At 39.8% G+C, this 21,519-nt stretch overlaps 1 protein-coding gene across 1 annotated transcript; it reads right to left on the bottom strand.

Annotated features, from left to right (window-relative positions):
* Positions 1-2,606: 2,606 nt before the first annotated feature.
* hsd17b12b (hydroxysteroid (17-beta) dehydrogenase 12b) lies at positions 2,607-19,599 on the bottom strand. The gene is made up of 11 exons (XM_034573354.1): positions 19,313-19,599; positions 12,417-12,463; positions 11,950-12,025; positions 11,113-11,220; positions 10,744-10,808; positions 10,058-10,102; positions 9,305-9,339; positions 8,442-8,523; positions 7,668-7,733; positions 7,365-7,514; positions 2,607-3,615 (listed from the first exon to the last, which is right to left on the bottom strand). The coding sequence occupies exons 1-11, from the start codon at positions 19,488-19,490 to the stop codon at positions 3,508-3,510; spliced, it is 960 nt and encodes a 319-aa protein (XP_034429245.1). The 5' UTR covers positions 19,491-19,599; the 3' UTR covers positions 2,607-3,507.
* Positions 19,600-21,519: the final 1,920 nt, after the last annotated feature.

Below are 21,519 nucleotides of genomic sequence, written 5' to 3' on the forward strand. Positions count from 1 at the left end.
ACCACCGTGTCTTTTGTTTGTTTCTTGGAAACAATCACGGGGTAAATCAAATTTTATTCACAGTTGAATTATATCGGGGGGGGTAGTTTCAGGATTGCAGGTGCTAATATGCATGTGTGGGCTGGAGCAGGAGCGGAGACTGTTTTGCGTTGCACTGCACAGTTTGTGCTGTTTGTCTCAAGAAAGTGTGTCAATAGTGCCACCACATGGAAACTCGGGAACAGTCTGATGTATTTCTGCAAACCAAACATTTCCCCCCCTGAACAAAACATGGATTCTAGCATTGGACTTGAATTAAAATGAAAAGGAAACTTAATGTATGAAGTTTGTTTGAGTTGTCAACATTATTTTCTCTAAGTAAAAGAGAAGACAGACCACAAAAAATGCTGAAACATCAGATTTATGTATCTCAGCAGCAGGCAAAGCAGTTGTGGCATCAATACAGTAACAAGATGACAGAAAATAATCCTTTGCAGAAAATCTCTATAAATAAAAGCAAATTTGCTTCGTAAACATGAATAAAACACAGCGTTTCACTGCCAGCAGCTTTCGACTGTTATTCGCTCCATCACAGTTCTGAGGGTCCTGACTCAGCTCAGTCTCATCCATCGCCACCCACAGAGGTTTCCAAGTCAGCACAGTCTGCATCTGTGAAACCGTGGACATCTGCTGGTCTCTGAACTGGTTTTGCAGGGAAGCCAAATGGGTCAGAGGTGTCAGCGTGGTGCCAGAGCTTCATCTGGAGGAGCTCATCTGGTGCTCCTCCTCAGGCTCTCCACGGTCTGCAGGAAGGAGCGCTGGGCTTGGTCCTCCTCCAGGGTGGAGCAGTCCTCCTCCTCCTCCTCGATGATGCCACACTGCACGCAGCGGAGGCGTGGCTCCCGCCGTCCGGCCCTGCACACGCACACCGTGGCCAGAGAATGGGGGAACTCCTCCATCACCAAAGGCAGCAGATGGGCAGGGAGCGTGTCCATGCTGGTCGCCATGATGAATGGTGGCCCAAATGTGCGGATGATGAACTGTTTCGACAGTGAAGCTCGGGAGTCGACGCAGGATTTTAAGCCCTTATGTTTGAAAAATCTGTTGTTTCTGGTCAGCTGCTCCTCTGCCGTGGGACAGATTATGCAAAAAAAAGTTGAAAAAATTTATAAAAGACTCAATCAGAGCTGTTTAATATTCAGTCCTGAGGGTTCTGCTTGATTTGAAAGATCCTGTTTTGCTCCTTTTTTCCAATTTGCTCCTCGCTCTGAACGCACAGTGTGTGTGTGTGTGTGTGTGTGTGTGAGTCTGATCGAGCAGTGGACTCCAGCACCACTGAGCTCCTCTTTATATACATCTCTGCAACCCACTCCTTTCTTCCTTTGGGCATCCCTCCACACACTGAGCTCCTCTTCCCTCCCACAGCCTCAGCGATGACACATTTCCGCAGCTTCCATACCTGCGCACCGGAATGATCTCTCAGAAACTGTTGGCATGGGAACTGGATGGTGATGCTCGGGAGGGAAGAGGCGGAGAGATGAGAAAGCAGCACATTTGTGGGAGCTGTGAAAAATGACGGAGGACGGTCAGAATCACTGGAGGAAGTCGTGTGAGCTGATATTGAAAAGGTTGTAAAAGGACATAACCATAAATATGAACATGTTTGTGGAGTTTGTGGACTTTGGTTGTGTTTGGCTATATGACAAAGATGACACTTGAGATTAATACACATTATACACTCTTTATATTTTAATATATGACTCTAAATTCAGTTCCAAATTAAAACTAACTGATCTCTTACAGGGTTTCTGCAGGTTTCAACAAGTTTAACTTTTTAAGACCAAGATATGAAGGTGTCATATCAAGGTCCCTGAATTACTTAAACTTCCTCATAAGTGAAGATAAGGTGAAGTAGCCGAGTAGAGAGTATCCCTCGTTACACCAGGTTATCTCCCAAACCACAGGCAGAGACAGTATCTGTAGTTTCTCCCACATTCAAGCAGAGTGTATCCAGATTAATTCTGCAGGTGTTTGTTTGTAGTTTTATTACAGCGTTGTAATACCTGCATGACTGAGAATGAACTACAACATACAGAGATGTTTCAAACTATGCATATAAGTAGCTTTAAATGAACATTAACCATAGTCTGTAAATAAAGATGGACGACATGACATCTCCTCAAACGTGAAGCCAAACACATCTAGATCACCACCTAGTGGCTGGCAGCAGTATGGGTCATAAATCCCACCTCCTCCATGTTAGTAAAAGCTAAGACTGACTCACATAGTCATACCCAGATAGCTACTTTCCAAACTCCAAATACACAAGATGGCGGCGTCTGTATCTGGGGTATTTCGGCTTCATTTCTGGAAAAAGGGGGACACGTCGTCCATCTTTAGCCTTTGACAACAACATGAATAAGACTTGAACATATTTAGGACCTAGTATCTAATGTTTTATCATATTTAGGACATTTTAATGCCTAGAATTCAGATGTAGACTTTTTACAGCCCCTTGCAAAACCCTTCCTTATCAGGCCTCTGTGTAAAGTAGCCTAAAAATTGTCCCTTACAAACTGATTTCAAACACAATAGGTGCAAATAAGGAGGCAGATGACGGCGTGAGGTTATTTGAAAAGCATATTTATTGTAGACTGGATGGACAGATGCAGTTTTCCATCGTCAGGACATAACAATAGCATCCAGATATTCAGCTTTTCTGCTTCCCAGCTTTAAGGAATACACCTCTAATGCCACTGCTCCAAGAGAAAAGCAATAATACTAGAACTGACTCCCCCAGCTGCTGCACTTTAACAGTAGTATTAGCAAAACGTTAGGTACAAAGTGTCCATTCGGATTAATACAGAATAATTTAAGAGTTGATATCTGAGGCCAGGCAAGTGAAACATGAGACTAAACTACTGACGAACTATATGAACACTGACAGTCAACATACATGTAGATTTTAAAACACAAAGTCAAAAGGTTAAACATCATTTCATTGGTCTCATTTGCAGATTTGGTTGTTGGACTTAATTTGAAAATCGAGTTTGTAAACACATCACATCTTAATACCCGTCTTCCCTCCTTTATAACACTTAGCTCAAGTCATTTAGAAAGAGTTGACAGTAAGTACAAGCCTCCGCTCATCGTCCTACGAGTCTCAAACACGCACACAAGCAAACACACACATTTTCTACAACCTTCCCCTTTCTCCTGTAGATTTAATTTACGATAACGATTTAGCGCCAGAGGATTAGTTCTCAAAGTTGGTTTTAGTTTCCTTGTTAATGTGTCTTTCGTTAAATATCTGATCAATCGTTAAAAAAACTATTCATTATTTTACACACTGTTGACAACTGTGGCCAGATACGGCTTCACATCATCTGTGAATAGATGTTGGGAGTAGATGTTGTTCAGAAACTGTCACATTCCCTCTTCGTGGTCCAAGATGATGATGTTTGGACGAGTCGTTAACACATGGTCCCCTCTGTCTGCCGCTGCCGCTCGCAGCCGCTGCCGCTCGCTCTATCCCTGCTTCTGTTTCTTGAGGTAATGAGCGCGCTGGGACAACCCCATCCCCATCACGTAGCTGTTGAGGATCTTGGCAGGCAGCAGAGCCGTGGTCACCCAGCCCTTCAGATTAGAAATTACATGGTCAGCTGGTGGCATTTACAGATAACAGATGAGCATTCATTATTAATTTCCACACCCAGAGGAGCCACCACGACTGTCGGAAAAAGGCGAGTTTGTGCACAAGGAAATTCAAGCCTCTGCTCCGTGTTAAAACCTGTGCTCTTCTCAAATTATGCATGAGAGAAGTTACACCCTCTGTTTTACAAATCCCTACAGCAGCGGCACCTTCTGCATACAAATCACCGGAACATTTCCATTTCAGCACGCTTCCCCTCGGGCGTTTTCGCAAAACAACTTTGTAGTTGTCAGTTGCAAAAATAAGGAAAACTTATCTCCCCGAACTTATTCACCAGATTTAAATTTGGTTTTTTTTTCTAATTCCAGCATTGTTCAATAGTAAGCAGTTTAAATAGCGGCAATAAAATCGTTTTTATGTTTTAAGTGTAGTGTCAATTCAGCAGCTTCCACAGTGTGGCAGTTAAAACAGCTGATTGTGTTCTGAGGAAACCCCCCACGGTCTTTAATCCTCTTCTTAAGTGAGGAGCGGTTTTATGGTTCATCCGTTGACTTATCATTTCCACTTTAAATTCATTACAGATAGATTTCCTCTTAATTGTCTTATTTCAATTCCTCATGCTAATTTACTTAAAAGCTTCATTCTTTTTTTAAATTATGAAAATGGTTGAATGTTGATAAAAAACACTGAGGAAGTCTTCTACTGGGAGACGACGACAACGTTTTGCTTCCTGGTTGTGAGACTCGACTAAACAGGACACAACTTAAACTCTTTTCTGAACTTTTGTTGGAAATGTTTAGCACAGTTGAAACAGAAGTGGCCGAACTTGTTTTAATGCAGCATCTTAATTGATTTGTAAGTGTTTCTCTTTTTATCTCTTTGGCAATGGATTTATTGTACATTGTAATTGGCTCATTACTCTCAGGCATATTTCCAACATCACTAAAAAGGTGTTAGTGATGCTTTAGTCAAGCTTCTAAAAGAAAAGGAGAAATCTGGAAGCTTCAACTTTTCACAACTACACAATTAAGTCTCTTTAATCTTCTCTTCATAAGAAAGATTTTTGAGAAAGTCGTTTTTAAATCAAATCAATAAAATTCTGGCAGATGAATTTATGATAGATTCCAGTCAGGTTTCCATCCACATCATATCACAAAGATTTTATATAACACTCGCCTAAATAATGATTCAGGGAGTCTGACTCTCCTGGTGTTATTGGGTCTTATCCCTGCATTTGATATTGAATAGTTCTAAGGTGTCTTAGTTCATATTTATAAAGGCAGATGATATATTGTCATCTTATAGAAGTCCCACATTTGGAGTCCCACACGGATCCATTCTTGGCCCTCTCCTATTCAACCCTTCCCTGTTTCTTCTTGGTTAAATTCTCGAATCCATAAGGATGCCTTCCATGGCCACGCAGATGACACCCAGATCTATGCAGCACTTTCATTAAATGACTCTGGTTCCATCAACTCACTGTGTCGGTGCCTTGAGAAGGAAAAATAAAACAAATCATCCCTCTATAAATAAAGATGACCAAAATAATTCTCGAAAAAACCCATGATAAAAATCTTGATGTTATCTTAGATTTGTATTTATTTTTGAGTGCCCACATCAAAGCTGTGTCAAAATCATAACTCTAGGATCTTAAAAGCACATTTTAATCAAAACACTTTGTGCCCAGGCGAGATTTAGAAAAGCTAAAGTGTTTATCTCCTGAAGGCTGAAATACTGTAATGCACCTATTACTGGCCACCCCACTAAAACCATTAGAGGGTTGCAACACGTTCAAAATGCTGCTACTCGCTTTGAATACCAACCAACATCAGAAGAGAGACGACACAATTCTCAGATTTATGCTCTGGCTCCAATCTAAACACAGACTTCATTTCAAGGCCCTGCGTATTTTCTCCAAGTGACTCAGCGCTCTGGGCTCAAAACATTAGGTTTGCTGAGTGTAACATCTGCAGGGAGTTGTCAGATAGTGGTGACCAGTGTTCAAAGTTAGAAGTTTCCCTTGGAGCTAAAACACCCCCCCACTGTAGTCATTAGAGAAAGACTTCCAAAAATGTTTATTTATCTTAATCAATTTTGGGTTTACTCTTGCCTGCATCTTTTGCTTGTTAAACACCTCGAACAAACTGTGCATAAATAAATGTGCCTTGATTTGATTTAATTTGGGTTTGTATTAATTTTGGGGAGAGGCCTTCTAACTTCCACATACATTTAATTTTATTAATACTTTAGGTCTAAGATGTAAAAACAAATTATGTACATTAAAGGTGACTGAATAAATTAATCTTCTCAATATGCAGAAGGCTCCAGACTGCAGTTAGATAACAATCTAAATTAGAGACCGGTGAACTGTGGATTATTACTGGAATACGGGGCCGAGCTGCGCTGCACAGTTTGAGGGGATTATCGGATAATAATGACGGACACGACTCGTCTGCAGCCGGTGGTTTAGCGAAACACGGGGAGGTGATGACGGGAAAGATCTGTGCCGCGTTTACCTTATCGACACTGGACTGCACAGGAACAACGAAAGCTTTGTGTATGATTTATTGTCCTCATGAATATTGTAATTCATGCCGCTGCTGTTGATATGTATAATAAACACGATCATTGACATTCAGGTCAAACACAAGATGAAGAAACTCAAGGGGGACTGTTCTGTGTGACCTCTGCTAAAGAGAAGACGCCTTCCCGAGAAACGGGAACAAGGTTTTCTGTCTCATTCCTGATGCTCTGATGTCTCTACAGAGAAATAACAGTGTTAGGATGCAGGCAATGCTGCAAGGTAGTGAAACATCCCACTCCATTATTTCAGAGGATGTTTACCTTTTGACAGACGCGTGAGCAACTGTTGACACAAAATTAATTCAGTGAATGGAGATGAGCCGCTCCGAGGCTCTTTTGTATTAAGCGAGTTGCAGCCTGATGAGGTTTTCGGTGCCGTTGTCATTACAGACCTCCGCTGCCTTTGATTAGTGCAACGCTGCACCAGATCTATAAACGGCAGAGACACCAGTTGTGTTTAATTAAACCACTATATGATGCGGTTGTGCTGGCTTTACCCTCAAACAGCCATTCGGGTTGCTTAAAAAGTTCAAGGTTAATTTCAGTTGTTCAGGCTACAATAGACTTCAGTGTACAAATGAATAATTGTCCTGCGGCTGAGGCACCGTCAGCAGATCTTGAGTCACTTTCTGTGGCCAGTGTCAGTTTCCATCACATGTCAGCGCTCTTAACAACAGTCGCCGCAAAGACATTTAATAAAAAGCCTAAAAAAGGTTGGAACTACAATGAGGTTGTGTAGGAACTTTAAGTGTTTGAAGTCCATCAAGGGAGTTGAATTATGGAACAACTGCAGTGACGAATTGAAAACATGTGTCACCCTGATCAAATTTAAAATGTTCTTTAAAAAAAAAAAATGGATTAAATATTTATGGGATGTAGCTGTGATGTGGTATTTTTTGTTGTTTGTTCTCGTTCATGTTTTGTTTAAACATGTTTTTTCGAAACGAATGAATATGACGGATGAATTAACTTGACTTCTGGTGTTTGAAATAGACTGTGATAGACGACTATTTTGCATGAAGAGGCAGCTATTTTAATATTTTTAAAACAAATTTGTGACAATCGAAATCTGAAAATGTCAAGATCTGAAGAGATATTAGACAATTCGTCTCTTTTTTCTTTACTCCCACCACTTCATATGCAGACTTACTAAGATGGCGTGGGGCAGGTATCCATTGGTCTGGGTCTGGAGCCCCACAGTGTTGAGCTCGGCTGTGACGTAGCGTTCCGGAGTGGGCTTGTCCAGCGTAGCCCGACGGATTTTACTCATCTTGGTTGCAACGAAAAATGGCAGAACGCTCTGGAACAAAAAATAAGGACTCAATCTGGTTACATAAAATGTGTTTCGTTTGAACTGAAGGCTTTTTTCTTCAAATTACATTTTTAATTAAAGTTATGAGCCACCAGACATGTGGGGGTTCAGCAGAAGAACTGAAGTTGGTTCATGGTTTACCTGGATGATGATGCCTTTGCCCTTGTATTCAGCTTGCAGTCCTCGTGAGAAGAAGTCCACAAACGCCTAAATAAGACACAAGCAGGTCATAAGGACAAAACTATAACTATACACCTTACGCCAAGAAGAGATTTTAATTCTTAGAGAAAGAGAGTAGAAGATATTCAACACAAAAGCTGTCAAAAAGAAAATATGTGCAAACAGAGTTCATGTACATTTGTAAAGATCATTAAATTGAGCATTAAACCAGAGGTTCACCCTGAACATATTTCAGATGCACTTTTCAACCAAACTGGGATTTAGTGGGTAAACATGACCCAGTATTAAGACACAAGCACATTAATCAGCTGAAAGTGTGAACAGCAGGTTGTTTTTTAAGATAACAAACACACATAAGACACTTATAAAACATTATGATGCCACATGCTCCCTATAAACACTTTTAATAGGTGGGATACCTCGGGACACAAGTTAGTCACCGACTTGTTTATATTCAATTCAACAATTAAAACAGCAGATATGAAAAGGAACCATCCCTCACTGTGTCCATACATCTAAATAAATGTTGAACTAACATCTGTCCATGACGGTGGTTCGGTTCTGCCTCGATGCATGTTGGTGAATTACACAGAATAATTCACAACATGAGTACAAAGATAGATTTCCCCTCATGGACCATATATATATATGCTGTGATGTAAATCCCTAATGATGCAGGGAGGCATCTATATATTACAGTTGAAGAAAAGGTCACCAGCCATGTATTGAAATTACCTTGGAGGCAGAGTAGACAGAGAGAAGAGGAACAGGGTACATCCCACTGGCGGAGGAGATGTTGAGGATGGCCCCCTTCTTCCTGCAAGACACAGGGATATAAAGCAAATGTTGTTTTATGCTGAAAAAAAAAAATAAAAGTAAGAAAGACAAGGGGGACATGCAACAAACACTTCACTCTGAAATCAATCCCTGGATGAAAAGAGAGATCGGTGCTGTGTGCGCTGGCAAGCTGAGCCCAAACTGCTCTTGTTGCACATCAAAGAGGAGCTGGTAGATATTGATATGATAGAACACACAGGAACATCAATACTTAAATATTTACACTTTGATGATATTTTTGCTTCGGCCCGTGGAGCCGTCAGACAATATTCCATCCAAACCCAAGGAGGAATATACTGAGAAATAAATCCTTTGGTACGGGTACGACGGCCAAGAGAGGGAAGGCTTCGCTAAACTGATTTTTCATCAGCTACTAAAGTTTAAAAACCATCAGACGAAAGGAAAATTTGCTGTAATTCAGATATTTACTTCGTACTTAATTACAATTACAATAAGTACAGATGTTTTATTTCCCCAAAACAAATAATAATCCTGTAATTTTTAACCCCTCACTGCAAAAATAAACAATTTGGAAGCCAGTTATAATATTAGATTTTCATGCAAGCATATTCCAGCTTTAAACAATGTGTGGTTAGTAGCATGTGCACCTTCCTCAGCTTGTAAGTTTCATTCAAAAGGGGTTTTTTGGACAGTCAATAGGTCTGGGCCATATGACTTCAAATCAATGTCACGATTCTTTTTCTAACTTTTACCTCGATTACAATTAGTTATGGTTAATGATATGATTTTTACAAACTCACCTCTCCACCATTTGAGGCAAAACGAGACGAGTCATCTGGAAACGAGAAGGGAAGAAGGAAAGAGAGAGAGAGTGTGAGAACCAGAGCAAAAGCATTAGAAGGACGGAAAATTCTATTAACGTGTGTGGGTTGTCGACAAGTGTGTCGAGGAGTGCGCGCACATTTGTAAACTTGTGTGTGTCTGTGTGTGTGTGTGTGTGGGTTGTGTGTGAAGAGGTGGTTGGGGACGGAAGACAAAGAGAGCAAGGGACCGATAATGATAGCAGAGGGAGCCGTTTAAAGAAATATTGAATGACATAAATTAAGTATTAAGAGAGTGGGTGGACTTTAGCTGTTGCTCTGGGAGCAGGCGAACATGGAGGAGGGAGAGAAGTGGCTTACTACGCTTTTTGTCATCGTGTGTTTGTGTGTGCGTGCGTGTTGGTGTGTGTAACAGCAACAGTGGATCTAAAACATGGACAAGCATTACTCATGGGGAACCGAGAAATCACCGAGAGACACGACAAAGTACATGTTGTACAGACTGCATCACTTATTCAAGATCATCTCCGCTCTATTTCATTTTCACACCTTACACTCAGGCATTCTCTTAATATTTTTGGACACAGACAAGACTTTGATCACTGCCAAATTGCCTCTACTATGTATAAACGTGGAGGATGTAGTTTTTAAGGTTTGATTTTCTCAAAAGATCTTGTATTTTGTGGCTCGGTCTCAAAAAGCCTCATTAATTCTCAAAATAATGACACTTACCTGACAAACTGATGTTATGTTAATGTTGACCATGGTGTCGATGAACTGAAACAAGACGAACAGGAGCATTAACACAATTTGGACAGTGTGTTTATACATTTACTTACATGTGTCAATGCTCAGAACGTGGAGAATATATTCATTCCATAAGTTGATATAAGAGCTGTTATCTTGTGGTTTGTTAAAGCACAATATGTTTATTGAATTATCACCTGAAAATGTAAAGGAGGTTCACAATGTCACTTCTGAGATGCTCTCATAAAAAAGAAATGTTAAACATCTAAGAAGTAAAATGAACTATTACATCAGATTCTGCTGCTTAGTCCAATATGACCAGTAGCCTATGGTGGCTAATGTTAACTGAAAGGTAGACATACTATTATTAGTAGTTAATGTATATTTGATAATGTATTATTAAAGCAACACTGTGTAACATTTACTGGGCGACAGTGCCCTCTGCAGCCACAAGTGGTGATTAATTCTATTCTAAAATAGAGCAACACACGTCAGTGAACCATCAAACTCATTTTTTAAGGTAAAAAAGTTGTATATTGTTGCTTTAATCTGCCTTTGTGCGGTTAGATGTTTTCTGGACATTGGTTCCATCTATATTCTCTATAAGCCTGTGTGATATAATTATTTATACATTCATAGAAAATGGAAAAAGTGATAAACCTTCAACTTACGGTGTCGAGATTGGGAACATTCAGGAAGAATTCAGGGTAAGAGTAAGATATTCCAACATTGTTCACTGTTAACAAGAGAAAGAAAACAGCACCGTGTCATTTCAAATACAATATAATTTGACAAAGTGATGGATGAGAGGGAAGATTACATTGATTTAAATGAGAAACTCAGAGTGGAATACCTCTTTCCAATCTACAGAGGGCAGCAGAGGGCTAAAGAAGTCAGTCCACCTTTATGATAATATGAAAAACTAAAGCATTCCTGACGTCTAAGTGACCTTGGTTAAAAATCAATTCTCTGTTTCACATGACAGACTTCATATAATATAATGACAGGTGAGGGGGCCCCAGCACCTGCTGCATTCTTACCCAATATACCGATCTCCAGCCCTGCGAGTCCTTCTTCAATCTTAGAGTAGATGTTGACGGCACTGAAGTCTGCTGCGATCGTTTTAGTCTCCACGCCACATTTGCTCGCTGAGGGCACGAATGTACATAAAGATTTTTATTTAGTTTGTTTATACGAATATATGAGAAACAATAAAAGATACCAGAACCCTATTAGCGAGAAAGAGTCACTTAGAAAAAGGTAAGAGCAGGGCAAAGGAAAACGATTAAACCCTGAAATAATTCCTCATCATCAATGAGGAAATCCGTCCCATAGGAGAAAGAGTTCATTTAATTGGACAGATTCACTTTCAGCTCCAGCAGGAGGCTTTACTGCCTCATTGCCAAAAGCATAAGGGTCCTGCTGGAAACTCCATTCGGTGAAGGATCACTCGTGCAAAACACGCAATTCAATGCAATATCATTTATTCGCCAGTCATTTAGCTCTGCTGGACTATTACACAGTGCAATATGGATGCAACGTTTCAGGTTCGGGATAGATGAGGCTGTACGGCTGCATGGATCATGAAGACTGAACTCCAGTCAAGCTGCTGTCATACTTAACACATAAACTGTATTAGTCCTGTGCCTCCGGACCACAGGTGCTGTTGATTTCCCTTGACTGCAGGAGGTGGGATTACTTCAATTGATGGATTAAACTGAGTAATATTGAGGTACACACTGTATATCACAGCGATTTATATGAAACACTTCACCTTCCCTTCATTTTCCATGTCTGCCAACATGTTTGTCTGTATTTACGCAGCATGTTTTAAAAAAAATTATGAATAAATAAAAATCAACATGTGTAAAACTCACAGATGCACTTGGATACTTCATCCAGCTTCTCCTGAGAGCGGCTGATCAGCACGATTCCAAAGCCTCTGCGGGCGAGCTGCAAACACAAAGATCACGTCAACGCGAGGTGATGCACGTGCTTACACACATATTGAACAGAGGGAGCAGAGCAACACGTGTCTTTAACTTGGCCTTTAGTCACGCTTCCTTTTATACTCAGAAGAATCAGAACTCAGAAGAACTCAGAAGCAATTGTGCTGTTCTGACAATGCACTGGTATCGGAGCAGGACTTGTCATCCGCTGACACAAAGTCCACTTATCGGAATCAGTGTCGAGTGGGAGAAACATTATATTGAAACATCACTTATACTCAGAAAGTCTCATAAGCAGATGTGGCACTAAATGAAAGGGAGCGTGCTTGACTGGAACAGAAACTGAAAACTGCCCAACTCCCTCTTGTGTCGCTGCTGCAGGTGAAGACTCTCACCTCCTCTGCGTACGCTTTCCCAATCCCATCTGTGGCTCCTGTCACAACTAGAGAGGGGGAATGAACAGAGAGATAGAAACTGGATTAGTGTGATTTTAGTTTGTGAAGTTAAAATAAGAGCTGATTTGGCTAAAAGGAAGTTACGTTGCCCTTGTATATTCTTAGATTTCTACATTATTTCACTTCTATTGGGACGGATCCAGAGTGTAGGATGAGAAGATTAACACAGATATAAATTAGATGAAAAAAGAACACAGACAAAACCTTTAATGGGACATTATTTCCAATATCATATCCTCAAATTAATGTTTGTACTGGATCAATATACTGGATGCAAAAGACGTCTATACACAGTGAATACTGAGAGTCTGCCACAAGAATATGAAAGTCTTCTGGTGCATGGTCAAAAGTATTTGGACACAAAGACATTACACCAAACCATGATATCATATAGTATTTAACTGTTGCTACAACCGGCTCCGCTTTCCAGGAAAGTTTTCCCACTAAATATCGTGGACTTGGCTGCAGAGTTTTGCTCGATGTAGCCTTTCCAAAAACGTAAAGAGCGCAGGAGCCAAACTTAGACAAAAGCATGTAGACAATGATTGTCTGCATATTATTTGCAATATGAAATAAATGGCCACATGTTTAATGAATGTCTGTATTTGTCCTCGATATTGGCTGTAAACACAGACTATGTTTAAACAGTGTGTTCCTGACCACACCTTCCTAATTAGAGCTTATTTCAGAGTCTAAGCTTCAGCTGATTTCCACAGGAGAGAATATAAAAAAATTTGAGGCCAGGGATGTTTTTCATTTCCTGCTCTAGACGCATAAAAATAGATTTTATTAATGAGGTTTTTTTTATTTTCCTTGGTGTGAAGTCAAAACAAAAAAGACCAGGGGACATTTTAAACACTGCAAAAGCTGCAGGAAAACAAAGCAGTGCAAGCCACCGAGGAGGAATAGATAAACAGCGCCACCTACAGGAACATTATCACCAGAGAAATCCGGTGATAAAGATGTCAGGGTTGTAGACAATTCTACTCTCGAGCGATACCGGGGGAATGCGGCGTAAAAAAAAACCCGCCAACAATCTGTGAGCACAAAAGGGTTTAGACGAATAAAACACATCGAGTGTCAAGGGAAGAGGGCTGAACGCACACAGACGCACCGCAGGACGAGGCACGTAGAGAGCAGCTGAGGTGAAGGGGGAGGACAAACAGAGCGGGAGGGAGGGAGGGAGGAGAGAGGAGAGGAGAGGAGAGGAGAGGGGAAGTGAGGTCCTCTCTGTCATCGGCGGCAGTCGAGCGAACGGATGCCCTGGAACTGCATGGCACAAAAAGCAGCAGCGACAGCAGAGGTCTATTTATAGCAATTCCCATCTTTCAGAAGCAACTATTCATCACATCTCGGGCTAAAGATAACACAAAAACGTGGATGGGGAATGGGATGGAGAGACAGAACAATATGTCCCAGTGTAACCTGCTCTGATTGGATACGCTGTGTTATGTCCTCTTTTACTCCTGCGATGTTTATATTTGTCTCTGCATGTTGTTGCTAGATGTTAATTAGAATGCTTGATAGAATCTGGACATTTTAACATGGTAGTGTTTTTATACTGATGTTCATTAACATGCTCTGTACCTATCAAATAAATAAATAAATAAATGAGGAAAGCTTGTTTAAACTCATGTGTTCTTATTTCCCTTTTTGTTTTAAAGCATCAGTTATGTGTAATTATTACTCTGCTCCCATTTTATGTTGTCTGATTGTGTTTAGTATTGTGGTTTAGGCCGACTTCTGAGAGTGAAGTGCACTTAAGATGGGAATAGGTGGGTCGGTCGGGTCAAACCACATCAGTCGGAGTGGCAGCGCTAAACAGTGGCACCTGTAAGGTTTGCTCGTGGAGCTTTTAAGCTCTTCGGTTTTATTAAATAGTGAATGCAAGGTTTAGAAAAGTCAGTGCAATCGACATCAGACACCAAATGCTTTATGAGATCGCTGCTGATGTAATCGGCAACACCAGTAAAACCCATATTACATACGGTATTTGCTGGTACCTATATTGGAACATCTCTGTGTAATATCATGTTTGCAATGTGTTCTTGTTTAACTTTTACGCACCAACCAGGAGTAGCACTCATACTTTTGTTCTATTTTCGTACAATGACAATTAAGGTTTTGTATTTCATTTTATTCTACTCTAGACTATGAAGCGTTCTGCTAAGAGGCTGAGTAAAGATATGAACTACTCACATCAAGGCAAACATCTGATCTGCTTAAAAGGGTCAGAATCAGCCACAATGTGTCAATCAATACGGACGATTTAGTGCATCCATAAATTAAGTTACGTGCCATATTCTACATTTTAGAATGAAAATCATTGAACAGACACAGTATATGATGTAGGTTCATATCGTGGATTTTTAACATTATAAATTCTCTGTCTCGTCGCTGAGTGTTACACACCTGACTGTCAGTGTTTTTATAAAATCTGCTGCATCTACCATAAATCAACACAGCAGAAATAACTGTTTATTTTAAGCAAATATTTGATTTTTTCGACAATACTATTCATTCCTCCTCTTACTCATCCGCCTCTACCCTTTGCCGTACCCATCTCCCTTTCATGTGATCTTCCTGCGTACACATGATGCCGAGGTGCCAAGCATCCTCTGGGGCTGCAGCAGAGCCAAACAGAAGGGAGCGGGGAGGGCGGGGGGGGGGAGAAAATGACAAACACGAACATGGGGGATCCTGGGGGCAACTAAAAATAGCACAGGGAAGAGGAGGGGAGAGTGAGGGAGAGTCTGCAGGCACAATGATGAAGAGAACATGGGCTGGGTTATTTTTAGTCGTTTTAAGAATGAACTCTTTTTGCAGTCAGAGCAGGGAGGGGGGGGGGGGGGGGGGGGGGGGGGGGGGGGGGGGGGGGGAGCTTTTACAGCTGAGTGCATGATCCCTTCACTCAAATAAAACGGGGTCTATTTTAGGATCTGCCATCTTTTGCAAATGTAGGTTAGGTTGGCTAGGTGCTCTGGCGACGGCGCTAATTCACGCAGTTGGGGGATGGAGCTGATACCAAACGTCCACATCATGTAATTGTTAAACAAGATTGAAGGATGAGGACGAGATCAGCTTTTTTACACCGTCTGTGCTTAAAGGAAGACGTGATGACGTTTTTGCCAGGTTGCAGATTCTTCTCTGTAGAAGCAGTTATATAATAATCCCTGTATACCGTATAGTGTTGCTTTAATAAGTGGTAATAAATACGACAGTGCAGGAGAGAATTGAAGAGACGGCTCAGCAAACAGTCTAAACAAATATACAACAACATCCTGCGACTGTCCTACTTACTTTACTCTCGGTTTCTTTCCTCTAGTGGAGTTAACGGTGCAGTAAACACGCCCATACAAAAATGACTGGCTGTGGATATTGCCCCAATAACTGCAAATGGACTGATATGGATTTTTGGGGGCTGATATTAGGATGAAAAATCATGTTACAGATACATTTATTCTAAGAATTGTTTGTTTATTCTTTAAAATAAATATTTTCTCTTTGAGGCAAACATTGGGAAGACCTCTCAAGAATACAGTTTTTATCCTTGTTCAGAAGATGACCTACAGGGACTTTGGGGAAGACCTAAAGGTTTAATCAATTAACCGACAGAATATTAAGTAGCAACTAGTTTGATAATTGATTATTGGTTTGATCATTTTTCAAGCATAGAATGGCAAAAACCGTCTGGTGCAAACTTGGAAAATGTGTTGACTTTGCTGCTTTTCCCATCTGGCTTCAGGGAAAATCAGCAGGAAAGTCAAAGACATATTATTATTAACTTGATTCATTAAAAACTAGCTGCATTATTATTACAATACACTCCAGCTCGGCTCCGGCTCTCCACAATACTATCACACACACACGAGTTGTGGGCGTCAGTGAACCAGAATCCTGAGGATCCTGTGTCTCATGTGAAACTCATTCATGAATGGCTCCGGTCCTGTTACATAATCCGGCTGTCCACCCAATCCAGTCCACTTCAGCGACACAAAGTTTGTGAATGAAAATAGCACTCGAGGCAAACCAGCTCCTCTGGCTCGCTGCATTTTCTGATTCAATTCGCATGCGTAATCCAAAAATAACACCCCCCCCCCCTCCCTTCTGATACCTTTCCATTTTGGGCTGCGTACATAAAAAGATCAAAGACAACTTCAGCTCGCAATATTCAAAACATTTGGATTTATCCTCAGACTGATGAGACGACACAGGCTGAAAAACACTGCACGGAATTTACCATTATGATTCAAACGCTCTCATTTTAGTGGTGAATCTTGATAAAACATAAAAATCTAATATTGAGGAGCCAAGTCTACTAAACACACACACACACACACACACACACACACACACACACACACACACACACACACACACACACACACACACACACACACACACACACACACACACACACACACACACACACACACACACACACACACACACACACACACACACGATTCAGGACTGGTAAATATACACTGCAGAATTACCCCAAACTGACTTTTAACTAAAGCCCGGCTGATTTATCGACATTAGCCTTTCACAGACATAGTTAAATTGTTTATATTTGCCATTATGAAAACTTATTTTACAGAATAAACAATGCACAAAAGATGTGCATTTATATTTTACTTTAAAAAGAATTATGTTAATTTTCTTGATTCAAGTTCTATGTATTTGATTGAATTTGTATGTTTAAAGCACACCTATATCTATAACCAGTAGTACATGTAAATGTGTACAAAGGCAAATGAACTTGCTTGTGTTCAAACAGTTATCTCACTTCCTAATATTGGCATCAGCCTAAAAAAAAATCCACATCGGCCTGACTCTACTATTCACAAGTATTTTGTTCTGAACCTTGGGATTTCCACTGTATATGATTCAGTTAATATGGCTACAACCAAAAACACTATCTAAACTCTAGTATGATAAGTTTGTGCTCTATTCTGTTTTGACGTGAACCTTGAACGTCACACTGGCCGACATCAAATCCATCGTGGTGGTTTGACCAAACCTCAAGGTTCAGTGGGCGAGCAGGAAGCACAGATGGTTGCTATTACGTCTGATTTGATAATCCCCTCGAGCCATAATCCACCGACAAGGTTTTCCTACAGTTTGCATACAACGACAAGGTGCTGACCATTCTTTACGTCTTGTCACACAAACCAAGCGACCGACCCTGTAGTCTGCTGTTGCTGGGACAAAGAAGACGTGGGGTGTTGTAACAAGTGCTTCAGACTGCAGGGCACTGCTGTTATCAGTTTGAACTATGAAATACTCTGAAACAGTCAGAACAAACTTATTATGCAACAGCAAACTACTGCTGATTTGTTGGGTCAGATTACACTGCCATACAGCCATACCCACAAACTCAGTCATATTTTCACATTGAATAGAACTATAAATTCTTTGGGGCCCAACAAAGAAAATGAATCTACATCTACAGAGATGTTATGAGTAATAATAGAAGTGTTATCATTTTACACTCTCTCCTAATCTCAGTCCATCAGGCAGGTTGGTCCAAACCCTCAGACCTTCGTTGCTCAATGGTCCGTTATCTATGGCTAATAAAAAAGAGAGATTTGTTGGTACATTAAATGTTTTTTGGACCATGAAATTGAAATACTAAAAAGGTATATTATGTATCTGACAGCTACGTTTAAAAGATTTTTGATAGGAAGTCAATGCTGTTGGACACTAAGTATAAACAGTAAAATACGTGTTGGAGAATGTTAGATTTGATACTTAACGTTATTCTGAGTTTTGTGAATTAGAGATTTTTTATGAATGATAAAATAATAAAACTGTTGACGTGCATCGGTACAAGCCTCCAAAAATAAATCCTTAAGTGATTTATTAACTGGTAATAACGGAATTGATTACAGCTCATAAACAAACACTTGTGATATGACTTCACCTGCAATGGACTGTTTGAATCGAGGTTTTTGGAAAACCTGAACCACAACTCATTTCCAAACAGCTTATTAACAATTATTACTATTAACAGTTTTTTCAAAATGTAAACTAACGATAACTTATTACAGATTTATAAACATTTACAAGCGACTTGACTAATTATGCCGATGGTTAATTAGAAATTGAGGAATCCATTAGCCTATTTCTATTAATAGCTTACTAACACTTATTATATCGTGTGACTTATTGTAAAACCCTTTATTAGGAATGAAGTAACATTTATCGGAGACTGACCAGCTTTTGCCGACTGTGCGTTACAAACTGATGAATCCATTCACCTTTCTTTCACACTGACATTTACAATTAGAGACTTGAGATCGTCTTAATGAATATAAGTGTCATGATGAAGGAGACTTCAATTTCCACAACCTCCAACCCCAAAACTATTGTTATTAATGTTTTAAGATAATAACAATATATAATGTTTTATTCACTATTCATTTTATTGACCTTTGTGGTACATTGTACCAAGGGGCCTACAATTAAATGTATTATTATTATCATTATTAAGGTTTTGGCCAAAGCAATGTCAGTAGTTTTAAATATAATTTTCGTCAGTAGCAATATAACAAGTTCTAAGAAAAACAAAAGTTTATCATGATTATTTATTATCATGCTGAGTAAATTGAGTTTCTTATAATTGGCAGCAGCAGGGCTAACTGTTAGCATGCTAACTTCAGCAGCAGAAAGTTATTAATTTCCCACTGACTAGAAGAGATAAAGTTTGAAGCTAGTCGTGCTAACCTCCACTATGAAGCTGTAGCAGAAACTTATTAATTATAAGAAGATTTTTAATTGAGGCTCAGTGACTGAGGAGAACCTGCAGCTGACGCGCTCCAGTGTCTCACCTGCCCACTTCCCCAGTTTGCTGGGTGACACCAGGCGCCCGTTGCCCAGGACCCAGAGCTTGAAGCCGGTCAGCAGCCGGCACACGGTGCACACAGAGAACCAGGCCGCGGTCACCGCCCCGAGGCAGAGCAGCGGCGTCTCCAGGGCCCGGAACACGACTTCTCCGCTGGACGACATGTCTGCGAGCTGCGGGGTTAAAGAGCCGAGAAGAAGTCAAAGTGCAAAATGTGGGAGAATGAGCTCGGTGACAGGATCCCGGATATCCGCATCGGCGCTGGGGGCTGCTCCTGATTGGCCGCTTTTCTTCTTCGCTCTGCTGCACCGAGCAGAATGGTGTCAAATCGAAGCGCCACTGCCACCTAGTGTTGGAGCACGGTCACTGTTTCAGCTGTCATCTGTTAAATTTTGAAGAAATTAAATATAAAAAATGAAATGTACTTAATGTGGCGTCAGCTGAGGTGTTATTTTGTTTTAGACTTGATTATGTTCTTACCACATTTCTCTTTTTTTCATTATTTGCCACTAATTTCATTTAATGTGTGTCGGGGAATTTGGGCCTAATATAATAATAAGTAATGGCTGAGTTTTGGGGTCTGTTCCAAAGTCCATTACACATCTATTGTAAAAAAGAGAGTAGAACGTGTAGATATTTGTTATATTTGTTGATAAAGTGCACAAAAGTAAACTACCGATACATGAAAAACATGCTTAAGTACAGTGACAAAGTAAATATACTTCATCACAACAGGGATATTGTGTTTGACACTTACTAAGCCTGAACAAAGTAATGTCTCACAGATGGTTGATCTGAGGTGTGAAGGCCTCAGCAGGAATGCTGTAGATCTCATGTTTTATGTTTTGTTCATGGAGTTAGGATCCTGTCCCTGATGATAACATGAACCTTGAGTCTCCATTCTTAATAATAACAATCCTGATTTAACTTCCAGTGACATACACTCGTTATCTGCTCGCTCCCATACTGACAAGTTTATTTTGTGCTTCAAGCTTTTTGGTTTGTTCACATGCACGTTACAAACCAAGAATCTTCTCCGATCCATGTTGTAATAAAATCAAGTATTCAAATGAGGACAACTGAGGCTCATCAAGTAAATCATTTTATTCCCCACTGTGATAACGGTTTAGGAATTCAGACATCTTTCATCCGAGGAGTTTTCTTCACTGTGCGAGTTACAGACTGTCTCAGATCGTTCAGAACCACAGGTCCGGTCGAGGTTGAAGAACAGGGGAGATCTTATCGTTGCAGTTTTCTCTGAATGTTAAATTTGCCCCTTCACAGTTTTTAATCTCATGTTAACATTACTTTAGTCCTTTGTTTTCAACTCAGTATGAGAACACATTTTTATGCTTATTGTTGTTTTAGTAGTTTTATTTTTGCTTAATAAATTAATATTTGGGATGTTATGTGTTTTATATTTTGCTCTTTTGACTTTGGTAAAATATTGTTTTAAAGGTGCTTTTTATAACCACGTTTGACTTGATTTGAGTTAGTATTCAGCTGCAGCTGTTTATAATTTATTGGGGAAATTATTGACTCATTGCAAGTATTTTTACATGTTAATGTTTTATTTTGTGTATTTTTCTCCCATTGAGTAGGTTGAAAATAAAACCACTAAAATCCTATTTTAAATTCCAGCCATTACTGTTTTTTTATACAAACCTGAGTCCTGTATTTGTTCTCGAAGATAACATTTTAAACACTTGTTTTCCTTTGTGTTTTAATGTTTTATGGATATAAAAACTGTATAAACTGAAGTACGGTCGTATAACATATAAACTGTAGATCGGGCTCACATTTTTGGAAATAAGATACAGATTTTGGTTTCCTAATAAAAACAAGAATTTATGAAATATAACAAGGATTTATAAAATATACTTATTGTACTTATGTACTTACTTATACAGTATTGTGAGAAATCCATTAATACAACAAATTACACCCATAATCATCTTGGGAATTTATTTTGAATTTGAAAGAATTATTTTAAGAAAGGGTTTTAATTGTACAACTGCCCAAAAATACTTCACCACACAGGATTTTTCTAACATTAGATATTTTGTGTTTGTTGTGAAATGTTTGTTTGTGTTTATAGTTTCTCCAACCACCTGCATGGCCGAGGCTCAGTTTTAAATATAGCACATATATACAGTATATCTATAACACAATTATTCTTTCATTTAAATTTTT

The sequence above is a fragment of the Hippoglossus hippoglossus genome, chromosome 3, assembly GCF_009819705.1.
Source record: "Hippoglossus hippoglossus isolate fHipHip1 chromosome 3, fHipHip1.pri, whole genome shotgun sequence".
NCBI classification, from domain to species: Eukaryota; Metazoa; Chordata; class Actinopteri; order Pleuronectiformes; family Pleuronectidae; genus Hippoglossus; species Hippoglossus hippoglossus.